Source organism: Dipodomys merriami, unplaced genomic scaffold (genome assembly GCF_024711535.1).
Source record: "Dipodomys merriami isolate MVZ:Mamm:240054 unplaced genomic scaffold, mDipMer1.0.p SCAF_10, whole genome shotgun sequence".
Classification (NCBI taxonomy): Eukaryota; Metazoa; Chordata; class Mammalia; order Rodentia; family Heteromyidae; genus Dipodomys; species Dipodomys merriami.
In genome coordinates this window covers 20,969,265-20,987,613 of record NW_027202271.1, presented here as the reverse complement: position 1 = coordinate 20,987,613, position 18,349 = coordinate 20,969,265, and the positions used below count along the sequence as shown (strand labels likewise).

The 18,349-nt window shown below is 45.6% G+C and overlaps 1 protein-coding gene across 4 annotated transcripts in view; it reads left to right on the top strand.

Annotated features, from left to right (window-relative positions):
- Positions 1–18,349, top strand: part of Baz2a (bromodomain adjacent to zinc finger domain 2A) — a 43,700-nt gene that overhangs the window by 10,072 nt on the left and 15,279 nt on the right. For all 4 annotated transcript variants that reach the window (XM_070043384.1, XM_070043385.1, XM_070043386.1 and 1 more), the window contains 8 exons: positions 8,267–8,401; positions 9,884–10,477; positions 12,305–12,490; positions 13,682–13,900; positions 14,626–15,063; positions 15,881–15,941; positions 17,837–17,945; positions 18,107–18,208. In XM_070043384.1, the coding sequence (XP_069899485.1) occupies positions 8,269–8,401; positions 9,884–10,477; positions 12,305–12,490; positions 13,682–13,900; positions 14,626–15,063; positions 15,881–15,941; positions 17,837–17,945; positions 18,107–18,208 (1,842 nt within the window). In that variant the 5' untranslated portion in view covers positions 8,267–8,268. Of the gene's footprint in view, positions 1–8,266; positions 8,402–9,883; positions 10,478–12,304; positions 12,491–13,681; positions 13,901–14,625; positions 15,064–15,880; positions 15,942–17,836; positions 17,946–18,106; positions 18,209–18,349 lie in introns of those variants that run through there.

Below are 18,349 nucleotides of genomic sequence, written 5' to 3'. Positions count from 1 at the left end.
TTTATTCATTTTGTTGGTCATGGGGCTTGAACTCTGGGCCTGGGCATTGTCCTTCAGCTCTTCAGCTCAAAGCAAGCGCTCTACCACTTGAGCTCCAGGGCCACTTCCGGTTTATTGGAGATAGGAGTCTCAGGGTCTTTCCTGCCCGGGCTGGCTTTGAACCACTATCCTCAGATCTCAGCCTCCTGAGTAGCTAGGATTACAGGCATGAGCCACTGGCGCCTGGCTTGTTTCTTTTTATTTAGACAGGGTTTTTTTATATTGTCTAGGCTGGTCTTGAACTACAATCTTGCCTATATCCCTTAAGTGCGAGATTACAGCTATGGGCCACTGTGCCTAGTAGAATTTAGGGGTCGAATTTTGATTTGTTTTTCCCATCTCAGAAGTTGAGCATTGAACCCAATACCGTTTGAGCCCAAGGCCTCTTAAGCCCAGGATCTCTCTACCAGAGCCATACTCTCAGGCTTTAATTTAATTAGGATGTTGGTGTCTTTGTAGTCCAAGATGAGTATTTTTCATGTGGGTGAGGTAGGACTATGTTTTCATTAGCTTGTTGGTTGAAACTTCAAAAAATGTTGGAAAAGGGGCTGGGAAGGTGACTCAGTGGTAGAGCACTTGCCTTGTATGCCTGAGGCCCTGGGTTCGATTCCTCAGCACCACATAAGCAAAAAGAAAAAAGCCGGAAGTGGCGTTGTGGCTCAAGTGGTAGAGTGCTAGCCTTGAGCTGAAGAGCTGAGGGACAGTGCCCAGGCCCAGAGTTCAGGCCCCACGACTGGACCCAAAAAAAGAAAAAAAAAGACAAAAAATGTTGGAAAATGACAACAAAACCCTGTTTTGAGCTTGTATAGTTTTTGTTTGTTTTTTGTTGGTCATAGGGCCTGAACTCTGGGCCTGGGCCGTACCTGTCCCTCAGCATTTCAGCTCAAGGCTAGCGCTCTACCACTTGCCACTTCTGGTTTTCTAGTGGTTTATTGGAGATAAGAGTCTCCTGGACTTTCCTGCTTGGGCTGACTTTGAACCTTGATCCTCAGATCTCAGCCTCCTGAGTAGTACCCAGCTTTTTTTTTTTTTTTTTGGTCAGTCGTGGGCTTGAACTCTGGGGTTGGGCGCTGTCCCTGCGTTCTTCAGCTCAAGGCGAGCACTCTACCGCTTGAGCCACAATGCCACTTCCAGTTTTCTGGTGGTTTTTATTGGAAATAAGAGTCTCATGGACTTTCCTGCCCAGGCTGCCTGGGCTGGCTTTGAACCTTGATCCTCAGATCTCAGGCTCCTGAGTAGTTAGGATTTATAGGTGTGAGCCACTGGTGCCCAGCTTTCCTTTACTTTCTTCCTTTTTTTTTTTTTTGACATGGGTCCTAGGGCTTGAATTCAGGGTTTGGATGCTGTCTTTAAGGTGTTTTTTGTTTGTTTTGTTGGTCGTGGGGCTTGAACTCTGGGCCTGGGCACTGTCCCTATGCTCTTCAGCTCAAGGTGAGCACTCTACCACTTGAGCCACAGCACCACTTCTAGTTTTCTAGTGGTTTATTGAAGATTAGAGTTTTTTTTGGAGGGGGGGGAGGGGTCCGGTCGTGGGCCTGGGCGCTGTCCCTCAGCTCTTTAGCTCAAGGCTAGGGCTCTACCACTTGAGCCACAACACCTCTTCCGGCTTTTTTTTCCTGCTTATATGGTGCTGAGGAATCGAGCCCAAGGCCTCATGCATGCAAGGCAAGTGCTCTACCACTGAGCCACCTCCACAGCCCCAAGATTAGCGTCTTATGGACTTTTCCTGCCCAGGCTGGCTTTGAACTGTGATCCTCAGATCTCAGCCTCCTTAGTAGCTAGGATTACAGGCCTGAGCCACCAGTGCCTGGCTCTTTAAGTTTTTTTGCTCAAGGTTGGTGCTCAGCCACTTGAGCCACAGCTTCACTTGTGACTTTTTGGTGGTTAATAGAAATAAGAGCTTCAGGAACTTTCCTGTGTAGCTGGCTTTGAACTACTATCTTCAGCTGTCAGTTTCCTAGTAGCTAGGATTACTGGCAGGATCCACCTGATGGGCCTGGAAATTCTTATCACTATCAGTTTAGCATTGGTTTTGTGGGTTTAGTGTGTGTATGTGTGTGTGCACATGCATATACTCTGGGGCTTGAATGCAGAGCTTTATGCTCATTTGGCTTTTTCACTCACGGCTGGTTGGTGCTCTACTACTTGAATCACAGCAACACTTAAGGCTTTTTGTTGGTTAATTGGAGAAAAGAATTCCAAGATTTTTCTGCTTGGCCTGGTGTCAAACCTTGATCCGAAGATTTCATACTAACTAGCTAGATTATAATACAAGCATGTGCCATCATTGCCCAGCAACATAAATTTCTTTTGATTCTTTTCTGTACTTAGTACTAAATTAGGTGCTAGCAATATGATAGTAAGACTTAATATCTAACTGCTGTTGTAGAACCTACATAGTTCCGAATATGTAAGAACAGAGAACAATTATCTTTGTATTATCTTGAGTGACATAGACATGGCAGTTTTGAATATCACCCTTTCCTTAACACAGTCTTCCTTGTCTCATCTTCCTCCTGCCTCACTTAGAGTTCTGGCTAGAAAAGAGGGTTAAGGAAAGAACATCTTGAGGTAAGAGTTTCATGGACTTTCTTGCCTAGGCTGGTTTTGAACCATGATCCTCAGGTCTCAGCCTTCTGAGTAGCTAGGATTACAGGCGTGAGCCACCAACACCCGGTAGGAAAAAGGGTTTTTAAATATAAAAATCAATGATATTTACCTCCAGAGTCAAGAATTAGGAGCAAGAAAAATTTGGAACTTCCCCAGGGTATGTGGCAAAAATGGGACAAGGGGATTTCTCTACGATGGTGTACTAAACTATGGGCCAGATTAAGTCTTTGTGATTGAGAGCTGTCGTATGTTTAAAAAAAACAGAAAACAATGCTTAGAACATTCCTAGCTTCTATTTAGTAAATGCTACTATCAGGTACCTTCAGGTATTATTAAATGTCTCCCAGGAGTAAAACTACCCCTGTGTTAAGACTATGATAAATAATCCACGTGTGTGGAGTTGATGTCTCCATAATATTTAAATTATACAGCCAAAATGTATAGTTTGCTGCTTAGAGTAGATAAATATTTAAAGTCTCAACCCACCCATCTCCCTCACCAAATTAGAAACCTCTTCAGGTTGGAGGCATGGCTCCACTGGTTGAGCCCACACTGTTGGGTACTGTGTTGGGGTACCAAGTTGGAGTCTTAGAGCTAAAAAATAGAAAAGAAACCTGTTTGTTTAATTTGGGTGTAGTATGGGAGATGTATGAGCCAGAGGAGCATGGACTGATACCAGACCTTCAGCTAGAGGGTTGACATGTTTTGTGTTCTGTGATCTCAAAGGTTTGCAATTAGTCAGACAAGGACCTGTAGTTTGAAATCTGGCATTCTTAGGCTTTTTCTGTTAAAGTCATGTCATAGACCCACAGAGTAGAAACTTTCTCCAGTCTGGGACTTGAACTCTGGGCCTACACACTGTCCCTGTGCTTCTTTTGCTCAAGGCTAGCACACTTTTGCTCAAGCCACAGCACCACTTCCAGCCTTTTCTGTCTATGTGGTACTGAGGAATCGAACCCAGGACTTCGTGCATGCTAGGCAAGCATTCTACTACTGAGCCACATTCCCAGCCCTCATGCTCTTCTGTTCTTGATATGTATGTAACTCAGTCTGGTCTTGAACTTGAATTTTTCATGGATGAGCCACCACACTAATTTGAGTAGAAGATCTTTGAAATAATAGGGTAGCCGGGCACTGGTGGCTCATGCCTATAATCCTAGCTGCTCAGGAGGCTGAGATCTGAGAATCACGGTTCAAAGCCAGCCTGGGCAGGAAAAGTCCATGAGACTCTTATCTCCAATAAACCACTGGAAAACTGGAAGTGGCACTGTGGTCCAAACGATAGAGTGCTTGCCTTGAGCTGAAGAGCGCAGAGACAGCACCCTAGCCCAGAGTTCAAGCCTGACAACTGACAGGAAAAAAAAAATATTGTAAAGCTGCCCCTTTAGCTATGTGACTAGTATCTTACTGCTGCTCCATGCTTAAGGGGCAATGTTCTTTTGACACAGGATTGATTGATTGATTGATTGATTGATTTGCTTATTTATTTGCTTGCCAGGGCTAGGACTTGAACTCTGGGCTTGAGCAGTCCCTGAGCTCCTTTTGCTCAAGGTTAGCACTCTACTACCATTTGATCCACAATTCCACTTTAAGCTTTTTCTGTGATTAATTGGAGATAAGTTTCATGGGCTTCCTGGCCGTGATTCTCAGATCTCAATATCCTGAGTAGCTAGGTTTACAGGCTTGAGCCACAGGAACTGGGATTGATCTAAGTGCTTCTCTGATTGTACTTCATGGATATGAGAGTTGTCATTCTGGGAGTTGGGTACTGGCTGGTTTCTCTTTTTGTTTGGCAAAACTCCTATTAGTGCAAAGGAAGACACCCTTCCTTTGCTGTTCTTACTAGCTCTGGATTGGAAGACAATTTACCTTCAGACTTTATTTTGAAAAGCATCTTGGATTAGGAAGATTAAAATGAAATAATCCTAGATTTATTACAGAGAGGAATTGTTCACATTTTCATTATATTCCCGTATTGTGACATTTGTTAAGTGACATTTCAAATTAGGCACAAGGAAGTCTGGCTGAATCAGCTCTAGGTTTTGTTTTTTGTTTTTGTTTTTTCTCAGTTGTGTGGCTTGAGCTCAGGGCCTGGGCACTCCCCCTCTCCCCCCCCCGCCCCCTCCCCCACACTCAAGGCTAGTGGTCTGACACTTGAGCCACAGCACCACTTCTGGCTTTTGGGTGGTTAATTGGAGATAGAGTCTCAACACTGTCTGTACTGGCTTCAAACTGCAATCCTCAAATTTCAGCCTCCTGAGTAGTTAGGATTACAGTTGTGAGCTCCTAGCTCCCAGCTTCATCTCCAGTATTTTTTGTTTTTGTTTTGTTTGGAGGGTCCAGTTGTGGGACCTGAACTCTGGGCCTAGGCGCTGTCCCTCAGCTCTTCAGATCAAGGCTAGCGCTCTACCACTTGAGCCACAGAGCCACTTCTGGCTTTTTTTTTTTTTTCTGCTTATGTGGTGCTGAGGAATCGAACCCAGGGCCTCACGCATGCAAGGCAAGTGCTCTACCACTGAGCCATCTTTCCAGCCCTCATCTACAGTTTTTTTTTTTTTTTCATCTCCAGTTTTGTAGTGTTCTCCCATATTGATGGTAGTTTTAAATTATATGTACACCTTTTCAAACCAATAATCATTTTGAAAACAAAATATTTTTTACTCTTGTCCAGTAATAATAGCTAATGTTTATTGAGTGCCTGCTGAATGGCAGACACTGCCTAGGGCCTTTATGTAGATTTTCTTTATTTAGTTTTCACAGGCACTGCAAATGCACACAGTCTTTTCCAGAAGATGAAACTAAGGCTCAGCAAGTTTAAGCAACTTGTCCAAGGTCAAAGAACTAGCAGATATTAGAACTATGACTTTAACTTAGAGCCTGTTACCCTTATTGTACATCACAGATTATTTCATGTGTCTAGGAAGCTTGTAAATGAGATGGTTCCTGTCACCCTGTAGTGGAGCAAGTAAGGAAACAGCTCACTACCAGATAACTTCCCATTTCATCTACTTCTCTAATATCTATTTGCTATCCACTTACTGTTGCTAGTATGGGATTTAAAAAGAAGATATGCTGAGGTTTCATAGAGTAGCAGAGAGAAGGTCATTAGTTTCCTCATGGATTCAAATAGAAAATGGAAAAATGAACTGTCTCCCATCATTGAATTAGAAGATATAGTCCAGAGGCATAGAGAAAAAAAGGTGTATGTCCTCTCCACATGCAATAGCAAAAGTGCAACTGTATAAAAACGGGGAGAGAGGGAATGTAGGCTGAGATGAAATGTTTCTGCAGGCATAGCATTTCCAAATGAATCTGCATTGGGAGGAACCTAACCTATAGATTAGAGAATAATCTTTGCTTTTAAATATCTTTCTGTCAGGATTATTATTATTATTATTTTTTTTTTTTTTGGTCGGTCGTGGGGCTTGAACTCTGGGCCTGGGCTCTGTCCTTCAGCTCTTCAGCTCAAGGCGAGCGCTCTACCACTTGAGCTACAGCGCCACTTCCGGTTTTCTGGTGGTTTATTGGAGATAGGAGTCTCACCGTCTGTCCTGCCTGGGCTGGCTTTGAACCGTGATCCTCAGATGTCAGCCTCCTGAGTAGCTAGGATTACAGGCATGAGCCACCAGCGCCCGGCTCTGTCAGGATTATTGATCTGATTATTATTTTTCAGACCTTAGGCTGCTGAACAATATCTTCTCTTTTCTCTCCCCTCTATGCCACTACTGGGGCGGGGCTCGAACGCAAGGTTTTACTCTTGCTCAACTTTTTTGTTCATTCTACCACTTAAGACACATCTCCACTTCCATCTTTCTGCTCATTAAGAATCTTGCCACTAGGCTGGGAAGGTGGCTCAGTGGTAGAGCACTTGCCTTGCATGCATGAGGCCCTGGGTTTGATTCCTCGGCACCACATAAGCAAAAAGAAAAAAGCCGGAAGTGGGGCTGTGGCTCAAGTGGTAGAGTGCTAGCCTTGAGCTGAAGAGCTGAGGGACAGCGCCCAGGCTCAGAGTTCAGGCCCCATGACCAGACCCCCGCCACCCCCCCAAAAAAAAACAAAAAACAAAAAACTTGCCATTGCTGGGTGCTGGTGGCTCACATCTGTAATCTTAGCTACTTAGGAGGCTAAGATCTGAGGATCATGGTTCTAAGCCAGATTGGATAGGAAAGTCTGTGAGACTTGTCTCCAGTAAACTCAAAAAAGCTGGAAATGGTGCTATGGTTCAAGTGGTAGAGGCCTTGCCGTAAGCAAAGAAGCTCAGGGACAGTGCCCAGGTCCAGAGATCAAACTCCAGGACCGGCCAAAAAAAAAAAAAAAAGAATCTCACCACATCCAGTTTTTTGGTAGTTAATTGGAGATGAGTCTCATGGATTTTTCTGCCCAAGTGGGCTTTGAATTTTGATCCTCAGATCTCTGTCTGACTGGCTGTGTTTTTTTTTGTTGTTGTTGTTTTGAGACATTACAATGGCCTAGAGCTCACTTCATTGCCCAGGTTGGCCTCACACTTGATCATCTTGCCACAGCCTCCCAAGTGCTAGGATTGTAGGTGTATACACCACACTTTCCAAAGGTATCTTTAAAAAACTTCTTAAGCCAAGTGTAGTGGCATGTACCTGTAATCCCAGCTATAGGGGAGGTGGAGATAGGAATATCATGGTTCAGGACCAGCCTGGACAAAAATTGTTATTGAGACTATTGCAGAAAATAAATGAGGTGTAGAAGGATAATCCTAGCTACGCAGAAATGAGGTCTGCTCGTGGCCATGCCTGTAATCCTAGCTACTCAGGAGGCCGAGATCTAAGGATTGCAGTTCAAAGCCAGCCCAGGTAGGAAAGTCCAAGAAACTTTTGTTGATTGTGGGGCTTGAACTCTGGGCCTGGGTGCTGGCCCTCAGCTCTTCAGTTCAAGGCTAGTTAGTGCTCTACCACTTGAGCTACAGTGCCACTTCCTGGTGTTTTTTTGTTCTTGTTGTTGTTGGTCGTGGGGCTTGAACTTAACACTTGAGCCACAGTACCACTTCCAGTTTTCTGGTGGTTTATTGGAGATAAGAGTTTCATAGACTTTTCCTGCCTGGGCTGGCTTTGAGCTGCAATCTTTAGATCTCAGCCTCCTGAGCAGCTAGGATTATCTGCGTGAGCCTCCAGCTCCCAGCTTCCATGATACTCTTAATTTCCAATTAACCAGCAAAAAGTTGGAATTTGAGATTCATCTCAAATGGGAGAGCACCTTGGCCATTTTTAATTCAACCTCCAGTACTGGCACACAACAAAAAGAAACAAGTTTGGTGGTATATACCTGTAACCTCAGCTATGTGGGAGGCAGGGGTAGGAAGATGGGGGTCCAAGGCTGGCCCCACAGAACAAGGCCCTATCTAAAAAAATGAAGGGGGGGAAAAAGGCTTGGAGCATGACTTTGCCAGCTCTGATTTCAAGTGTCACTAAGAAAACAAAAGCCTTCCTATGGGGTCATTACCCAGGTTGGGGGTATAGTTTCCTCCTTTCAGTGCCTAAATAGAAAAAGGTAAATAAAGGGTACCTCCCTCTATGAGATGCTAGGTGATATAACCTTGTTTAACCACCAGTATTTTTTTCCCCCTTCTCTCTCTCCCCTCCTACAGAAATGGAGGCAAACGACCATTTTAACTTTACTGGCCTTCCCCCCGCACCTGCTGCCTCAGGACTGAAACCCTCTCCTTCAGGGGAGGGCCTCTACACTAACGGGTCTCCCATGAACTTCCCTCAGCAAGGGAAAAGTGAGTTTCAAGGCCTCATGTCCTTGGGAGGGAGTGGGTACTGTTTCTTTAGGGCAGGTTGATGGGAGGAGAGTTGGCTCCACTTTGTGCTTAACTACTCCACAACAGCTCTTTCTTGGCAGGTAGTGAGAGAGGAAGCAAATCCATTCAATCAAACTTGCAAGAATAAGTTCAAGGGATTTATGGAAGTAACACTTTCATTCTTGACTTAAGGTTGGAATGGGTTAGGAAAAAATAGTACTTTTATCATCTTAGACTGTTCTCCTGTCATTCCTGTTCCTTGGCTATTGCCAAAGAATGGTGTAGGGCTGCTGCTGATAATCAGGGTGGATCTATGAAAGATGGATTTGCCTCCTGAGAAGCTGATTTTAGAGGTTGGAGAAGTTACTTTGGGATAGTACTAGAGGCAAGGAAGGTAGGGAAAAGTTGATATATTTGCCTTTTAATTTGTGCAGCAGAAAAAAGGGTTGATGGTGAACTGTGCCACCTCTTTCTCTTGGATAGAAGGTAGGGCTTACAAGGGGACCTTAGGGTCTGTCTAGTTTCTCCATCATTTCAGATGGAAGTGTTGGTGCCAAGATTGGTTTTTTTCCTGGACTTGGCTTATCAATTACTCTGAACCATGACTCTACCAACTACTTTTCTGATGTTGCTTAGGTTTCAAATTCTTTATGCTTGGAAGCAAAAAGAAGCTGGCCTCCTTTTCCCTCCTTCCTTGCAGTAGAAAAAAACAGGCTTAGCATTTTCCCTCTGTTCTCAACAAGGAGCTTTCAGATAGATACTCCTTTATTTCATTAGGATCTACACTTGGAATTTCAGTTTCTTTTATTTAATTGTCCTCTGTTATCTCAGAGGTTTCCATTGGTGTTGAGAACTGAAGTCTGCAGTTCTGATCATGTAAAGATTTTTACCCCCTTCGTATTACTCTTCAGGACCTATTGGGAGGGGCTAAGCCTAGCCTCTGAGCTGGAATCTTGTCACTGTGGTGACTGCAAATTCTATTCTTAGCCCAGCACAAAGTGCTGGATCTGCATGTGCCAGTGAGGTGGAGGCTGTTCCTTCTGGTACCAGTGTGGGGCCAAATAGGCATTAGGGAAGGGGCTGCACCGAAGAATTCAGTTATGTCCTTCAAAGGGAAGAGTCCTCTATGGCATGAGAGTAGGGAAGAATGCAAGTCACTGTAGGGAGTCTGTATACAGCCTCACTTAATAAAAAACCTGCAACAGCAGCCACTCTGCTGGTGGCTTCTATGGTAGGCTCTGAGAGCTCCCTGGCCCCTCCTCTGCAGCAGTCACTAAGCTTGCATTCAGGAGCATCTGGGTTTGGTGTTCCCCAGAGACTCAAAAGCTAAATATAACAGAGGGGGCTCCCCTTCTTTTTTACCTTCCCTTTTTCTAGTCAGGGCTATTACTTTGGGGTTCTTTTAATAGAATTGCTTCCATATATGTCTATAACTGACCCTTTTCTCTCCTTTTCTGCCAGGTTTGAATGGGGATGTGAATGTTAATGGCTTATCTACTGTATCTCACACTACTACTTCAGGGATTTTGAACTCTGCTCCCCACTCCTCCAGCACCTCACACCTCCATCACCCCAACGTGGCCTATGACTGTCTCTGGAACTACTCGCAGTACCCACCTGCCAATCCTGGCAGCAACCTCAAGGACCCACCCCTTCTCTCTCAGTTCTCGGGGGGACAGTACCCACTGAATGGCATCCTTGGGGGCAGCCGGCAACCTCCATCCCCAAGTCACAACACTAACCTTCGGGCTGGGAGCCAAGAGTTCTGGGCCAACGGTACCCAGAGTCCCATGGGGCTTAACTTTGACTCACAGGAACTATATGATTCCTTTCCTGACCAGAATTTTGAGGTGATGCCCAATGGACCCCCAAGTTTTTTCACCTCCCCACAGACTTCTCCTATGTTGGGATCTAGCATCCAGACCTTTGCGCCCTCCCAGGAGGTGGGCAGTGGTATCCATCCCGATGAGGCAGCAGAAAAGGAGCTGACTTCAGTTGTGGCAGAGAATGGCACTGGCTTGGTAGGCAGCCTGGAGCTAGAGGAAGAACAACCAGGTATAACTGGGCCCATGAATTGGGTGGGAGAGGGAGAATGAGACTGTGGGGGTACAGTGGCTTTTTGAGGTAAGAAAAACTTGTCTTTCCAGCTAGCTGTCTGCAGTGGAGGCTGATTTGCATGTTGGTAATTAGTAGAACCAAGTGGCTGGTGTGTTTGTGGCAGCAGCACTAGCTTGAGAGTGGGAGTACAAATTATTTCTAGCTCATGCTTAGCTGCTGGCCTGGAGAGGGCAGGTGGGAGAGCCTGAAACAGCCCCAACAGATTCTCAGTGTCAAAAAGGGCTTCCTGCCGGGCGCTGGTGGCTCACGCCTGTAATCCTAGCTACTCAGGAGGCTGAGATCTGAGGATCGCGGTTCAAAGCCAGCCCGGGCAGGAGAGACCGTGAGACTCCTATCTCCAATAAATCACCAGAAAACCGGAAGTGGCGCTGTAGCTCAAGTGGTAGAGCGCTCGCCTTGAGCTGAAGAGCTGAGGGACAGCGCCCAGGCCCAGAGTTCAAGCCCCACGACCGACAAAAAAAAAAAAAAAAAAAAAAGGGCTTCCTCTGAAATATAAGAAAGGGTTAGGGTATTAGCAGCAGACAGTGAATCTAACTGCAGCAGCATGGCTAAAGTAGACTGAGCCCTAGCAGTAACTGCCATGTGATGGAGGAAACAGGCAGAGCATGCAAATTTGTTTTTATTTTTATGATTGTTATTGGTGTCAGTACATGTGACAGCTCCTCATCTTTTCCCTCAAAATAGATAAAAGCTTATCCTGAGCCTGGCCCTGGTGGCTCATGCCTATAATCCTAGTTACTCAAGAGGCTTAGATTTGAGCATCACGGTTCAAAGCTGGTTCAAAGCCAGTCCAAGCAGGAAAGTCCTTGAGACTCATCTCCAGAAAACCACTAGAAAACCAGAAGTGGCACTGTGGCTCAAGTGTTAGAGCACTAGCCTTGAGCTGAAGAGCCGAGGGACAGCACCGTGCAGGCCCAGAGTTCAAGTCCCATGACTGACACACAAAAGAAGCTTCACTTGCAGTCGGTAACGAATAAGGGTCATCACCCTGTGAACTTACATGGGGATGTTTTTTCTCTTGCACTTGTTGGAGAAAGTATCATCTCTGTAGAATTTGTTTATTTGTTTTTGTGCCAATCCAGGAGCTTTAACTCAAGGCCTGGGCTCTGTCCCTGAGCTTTTTTTTTACTCAAAGCTGGCATTCTACCACTTGAGCTACAGCTCCACTTCCAGCTTTTTTTTTTTTTTCCAGCTTTTTTTTGTGTGTGTGATTAATTGGAGATAAGAGTCTAATAGGCTTTCCTGGCTGGCTTTGAACCACAATCAGATTTCAGTCTCCTGAGTAGCTAGGATTACAGGCATGAGCCACTGGAGCCCACCTGCAGGATTTGGTTTACTAGCACATCTCTACTCTTTCAGAGTATCTTGACAGAATTGGTGTTTTTGTTTTTGTTTTTGTTTGTTTTTGTCAGTCATGGGGCTTGAACTCGGCCTAGATGCTGTCCCTCAGCTCTTCAGCTCAAGGCTAGCACTCTACCACTTGAGCCACAGCACCACTTCCTGTTTTCTGCGTGGTTCATTGGAGATAAGAGTCTGAACCTCAATTCTCAGATCTCAGCCTCCTAAGTAGCTAGGATTACTGGCTTGAGCTACCACGTCTGGCTTTGTAAAAATATTATTATTATTTAAACATATAACTGGTACCATAGCAGCAATAAACATTAATTGAATGAACATTCTTATATAAAGATTAACTGCCTTCTATAGCCAAGTGAAGCATTTGAAAGCATCAATTTTGACTTTTACTCTCTTGGAATTCCCTAGAACTAAAGATGTGTGGCTACAATGGCTCTGTTCCTTCTGTGGAATCATTACACCAAGAGGTCTCAGTTCTGGTTCCTGATCCCACAGTGAGCTGTTTAGATGATCCTTCACATCTTCCTGATCAACTGGAAGACACTCCAATACTCAGTGAAGATTCTCTTGAGCCCTTTGACTCTCTGGCACCAGGTGAATTGGAGGCTAGATCCCTTGCATTTGTCTAGGCAGAAGGTAGTTACTACTTGGAAGAGGTAGTAAAAGAGGGAAAGGGAATTTGGGATGTTAGGGCTTCCTGATAAGCAGTTACATGCCCCTGGTTTGGCTGGGTCAACTGCACTCTGAGCTGAGTTGGTTTATTTCCCAGGTTCTTTCCCAGAGTTCCATTTGAGGCCAAGAATCCTGGACTGTAATAATTCATTGAATAGGGACTTAACTACTCCACAGTTTGGCCTATTTGGGTTCTCAAAAGAAGATATTTGCTAGTGAACAATAACCTTTTATCTCACTGAAGTATGAGAAAGATCATTTTATTACAAAAGATAGAATAGATACATACTGTTTTTCCCTTTATTTTCATAGTCTCATGATTTTGCGCTTTCAGAGGGCTGAAATTTTCTCTAATATTAAAAAGAATTAAGAAGGCTTGTTGAAACCTCTTTGTGTGACTACTTAAAAAAAGAGTCAAGGTGGGTGAAGTGGCATGTGCCTGTAATCCCAGTGCTCAGGAGCCTGAGACAGTTCAAAGTCAGCCTGGACTATATAGCAAAAGATACCAGTGGTAAGCTACTCAGGAGACTGAGATCTGAAGATCATAGTTTGAAGCCAGTTTGGGGCAGGAAACTCCCATGAGACTCTTATCTCCAATTAACCATCAAAAAGCCAAAAGTGGAGCTATGGTTCAAGCAGTAGAATGTTATCATTGAGCGCAAAAGCTCAGGTACAGCTCAAGCCCTGAGTTCAAGCCCCAGGACTGGTTAAAAAACAAAACAAAACAGCCGGGCGCTGGTGGCTCACGCCTGTAATCCTAGCTACTCAGGAGGCTGAGATCTGAGGATCGCGGTTCAAAGCCAGCCCGGGCAGGAGAGACCGTGAGACTCCTATCTCCAATAAACCACCAGAAAACCGGAAGTGGCGCTGTAGCTCAAGTGGTAGAGCGCTCGCCTTGAGCTGAAGAGCGGAGGGACAGCGCCCAGGCCCAGAGTTCAAGCCCCACGACCGACAAAAAAAAAAAACAACAAAAAAAACAACCAAAACAGGTTTCACAGTGTGCAACTAGAATTAGATATTTTTAGCATTGTTTCATGAGGAAATCTTGCATGCTGAGTTTTCCTCAGTGTCCTGCTTTCTGATTTTTTTTTTTCCTCTCACTTCTGTATACAGAGCCAGTGAGTGGAGGACTTTATGGTATAGATGACACAGAGCTGATAGGAGCAGAGGACAAGCTGCCTCTTGAGGACAACCCTGTGATCTCTGCCCTAGATTGTCCGTCCCTCAATAATGCTACTGCCTTCAGTCTCCTAGCAGATGAGAGTCAAACATCAGCCTCTATCTTTGCCAGCCCCACCTCTCCACCTGTCTTAGGGGAGTCTGTCCTGCAAGGTAAGGGAGGAGAGGTAAATGAAGTCCTTGTGCTGTAAAAACAGTGGGAGCGGTGGCTGGGAAGGTGGCTCAGTGGTAGAGCGCTTGCCTTGCATGTATGAGGCCCTGGGTTCGATTCCCCAGCACTACATAAGCAAAAAGAAAAAAAAAAGCCAGAAGTGGCACTGTGGCTCAAGTGGTAGAGCACTAGCCTTGAGCTGAAGAGCTGAGGGACAGTGCCCAGGCCCAGAGTTCAGGCCCCACAACCGGACCCAAAACAAAAAACAAAATAAAAATAAAATAAATAAAAACAGTGGGAGAATAAAGTCCATAGTTAGGGTGTTAGGAGTGGGGAATCTGTAAGAGCACCTTATTGGGGGCTGAGTGAGAGGGCTATAGGATAGTGTTCAGTGGGTCTAAGAAAGCCACAGGCTACTGTATTCTGACCTATATCCTCAGTTCAGAAGAACTTGTAAGACTTGGAGTTTGCAAGGAAAAGGAGGCTGAGGCCTTTGTGGCTCCAGGTAAAAGATACTTCTTTATGCAAGATGCCAGCAGCAACAGCAGCTTTGCTCTTTAACTTTCATAAATGGCTGAGGAGGGGGAGCCGGAGCTATTGCTTTTTGCAGTCCTCTTAGGAAAAGCCCTTGAACTAACACTGTTTAGCTTAGTGTCTAGGCTTAACTGAGTATAGACTATCTTCTATGTCATCTTTTCTTTACCCACCCTGTTTCCTTGTATTCCAGATAACAGCTTTGACATGAATAATGGCAGTGATGCTGAACAAGAAGAAATGGAGACTCAGGCTTCAGACTTCCCTCCACCCCTAACCCAGCCAGCCCCTGACCAGTCATCCACTCTTCAGTTACATCCAGCAGTCTCACCAACAGCCTCCTCCAAAATCTCTCCAGAAGTTTCCCCAGCACTTTCTCCAGAAGCTTCTCCCCATCTCACCTCTCCGGCAGTCTTCCCAACAGTCTCTACCACTTCCTCAACAATCCTCCCGGCAATCTCTGCAGAAGCCTCCTTTATAGTTCCAGTAGCCTTCCCACAAGCCTCCCCTGTAACTTCTCCAGCAGCTGCCTTCCCAGCAGCCTCTCCAACAAACAAAGATGCCCACACCTTCCCTGAAGCTGCTGCTGATCTGGAAGAGATCTCCGAAGGAGTCAAAACTTCTGGTAGCAGTGAGTATCCACAATGTCTATACCTGCCTGGTCCCTAGAAGTTTATTAAGTCTCTTGGGGCCTCCAGCCCTTTCCTACTAGCCTTTTAGTTTGCTTGAACTTTTTTCCCCCCTAGTCCTAGGACTTGAACGCAGGGCCCGAGCATTGTTCCTGGGCTTCTACCACTTGAGCCATAGCTCTGCTTCTGACTTTTTTGGTAATTTATTAGATATAAAAGTCTCATCAAGGGCCTGGGAAGGTGGCTCAGTGGTAGAGCGCTTACCTTGCATGCATGAGGCCCTGGATTTGATTCCTCAGCACCACATAAGAAAAAAGCTGGAAGTGGTGTTGTGGCTCAAGTGGTAGGGCGCTAGCCTTGAGCTGAAGAGCTGAGGGACAGCGTCCAGGCCCAGAGTTCAGGCCCCACAACTGGGCCCCCCCCCCCCAAAAAAAAAAAAAGAGTCTCATCAACTTTCCTACCCAGACTGGCTTCAAACCGTGATCCTCAGATCTCAGCCTCCTGAGTAGCTAGGATTACAGGCATAAGTAGCTAGGATTACAGGCATACGCCTGTCTTGCTTGAACTTTTTTTTTTTTTTTTTTTTGGCTGGTCATGGGGCCTGAACTCTGGGTCTGGGCGCTGTCCCTCAGCTCTTCAGCTCAAGGCTAGCACTCTACCACTGGAGCCACAGCACGACTTCCAGCTTTTTCTGTTTATGTGGTGCTGAGGAATCGAACCCAGGGCCTCATGCTTGCAAGGCATGCACCCTACCACTGAGCTACCTTCCCAGCCCCTTGCTTGAACTTTTTAACTTGGATGTCCCATCTTCCTCCCAAGGTGATGTTCTGAAGAGACGTATTGCCACTCCAGAAGAAGTCCGTCTTCCCCTCCAACATGGGTAAATGCTCCAGATTGCTATATGCATTGATCTTGAAGAAGGAAGTTATTCTTTATCTAAGGCCTAGAGGGAGTAGATAATAGGACAATTATCTATAATAATAGTGTTCCTTGGCATGCTTGAGATTCTTATGTTTTCCCTCTTAAGGTCTGTCATCTCTTACCTGTTCTTTCCTCTTCTTGTGGTAACTCAGGGGGCTCCAGCTTGGATCTTTTCCAGGGCTCAAATATCCAAACTACCTGGCATGTCCTGTTTCATAGAGATGGGATAGTAATGAATAGAGAGTAACTTATTTTTTTTTTTTTTTGGGTCCGGTCGTGGGGCTTGAACTCTGGGCCTGGGCGCTGTCCCTCAGCTCTTCAGCTCAAGGCTAGCGCTCTACCACTTGAGCCATAGCGCCACTTCCGGCTTTTTTCATTTTGCTTATGTGGTGCTGAGGAATCGAACCCAGGGCCTCAGGCATGCAAGGCAAGCGCTCTACCACTGAGCCACCTTCCCAGCCCGAGAGTAACTTATGATCAATGAATTGGGGTGATTTTTGATGAGGTGGTTGTGTGTGTGTGTTTTGGCCAGTCTGGGGCTTGAACTTAGGGCTTAGGTGCTGTCCCTGAGCTTCTGCTCAAGGTTAGCACTCTACCACTTGCCACAACACCCCTTCTGGCTTTTTCTGTTTGTGTGGTGCTGAGGAATCGAAAACAAGGCTTCATGCATGCTAGATAAGCACTCTACCACTAAGCCACATTCCCAGTTTGGTTTTTTGCCAGTCCTGGGGCTTGAACTCAGGGCCTGAGCTCTGATCCCTCAGCCTCTCTGTGCTCAAAGCTTATTTAGCACTCTTACCACTTGAGCCACAGCGCCACTTGTGGCTTTTTCTGTTTATGTGGTACTGAGGAATTTAAGCCGTGACTACATGTGTGCTAGGCAAGCACTCTACCACTAAGCCACATTCCCAGTCCCTGATAGTTTTTGTTTTAATGTTCTTCAGAGAGTTAATCCTAGAACAATAACTTGACTGAATGAGCAAGCTAGCTAACACCAAGGGCCTTCTGGGAATAACTGTCTTCCTGGATCTATTTGTGGTCACCAAGTCTAATGAGTACTACTTAGTTTAACAAAAAGAAAAGGCTTAGTCTCAGATATTTTGTTGCTCAAAACATAAAGAGTTCCTGAACCCTAGTCTACTGAGTCATTTCATGGAGTCAACAGCAAGTTGACTTCTACTTGTCTTCCCAATGCTCTGTTTTCTATCTTTATTCCCTGAGGTATTTCCTCTTTATTGGAAACTTGGTAATTACCCTGAATGCCACTAGGGAGGGGTTTCTGGCTGCTCATCTTAGTGACTATAGAAAGAAGACGTAGAGGGCTGGGAAGGTGGCTCAGTGGTAAAGCGCTTGCCTTGCATGCCTGAGGCCCTGGGTTCGATTCCTCAGCACACCACATAAGCAGGAAAAAAAAAGCTGGAAGTGGTGCTGTGGCTCAAGTGGTAGAGTGCTAGCCTTGTGCTGAAGAACTGAGGGAAAGTACCCAGGCCCAGAGTTCAGGCCCCACGACCGACAAAAAAAAACAAAACAAAACAGAAGACGTAGAGGTTTTTCTGGTCTATGTATAGTGTATTGCTTTCCTCCCGAGGGTCTTGAGGTATGTGCAAGAGTTCAGGCTGCTTTTGCATCTGCAAAATTCTAAGATAGATGGCTAGAGGTCATCCACTCTTCTATATCAAGCTTAAGTGGTAGAACACCAGCTGAGCAAGTAGGCTGAATGATAATGAGCCCCCACAGTCAAACCTCAATATTGGCACACAAGATAGATTCTGGAGGGTCTTGTTTGACTCTTGGGTGGAGTGGAAGTGGGTAGGGGTGTGACCTGGTGGCAGGGCCCATGTGCTTCTCTGGCAGGTGGCGGCGAGAGGTGCGTATCAAGAAGGGAAGCCACCGATGGCAAGGGGAGACATGGTATTATGGCCCCTGTGGGAAGAGGATGAAACAATTTCCAGAAGTTATCAAGGTAATTTCAGTATGGTTTGTTTTGAAAGGAATACTCCTTTCTTTGCCCCTATGACATCAAGATGGTATTGTTTAGGAGCCTGTTTGGTTTGTGCCATTGTTGGCCAAAGCCATGGTAGAGCTACAACTGCATTAATGCTGCTTTACCTCTTCCTTTCTCAGTACCTGAGTCGCAATGTGGTACATGGTGTCCGTCGTGAACACTTCAGCTTCAGTCCTCGTATGCCTGTTGGAGATTTCTTTGAAGAGAGAGAGACACCAGAGGTGCTGTTCCAAGGGCTAACTATGGTTTAGTCTCTGAGAAAGAGTTACTGAGCAAGTTGGAGTTTCCTTTCCATGGGGTTGTGGAGATTCTGGTGGTCTGAAATAGTTCAGAGGGCTTAAAGCCTGCAACCATTCTCTCCT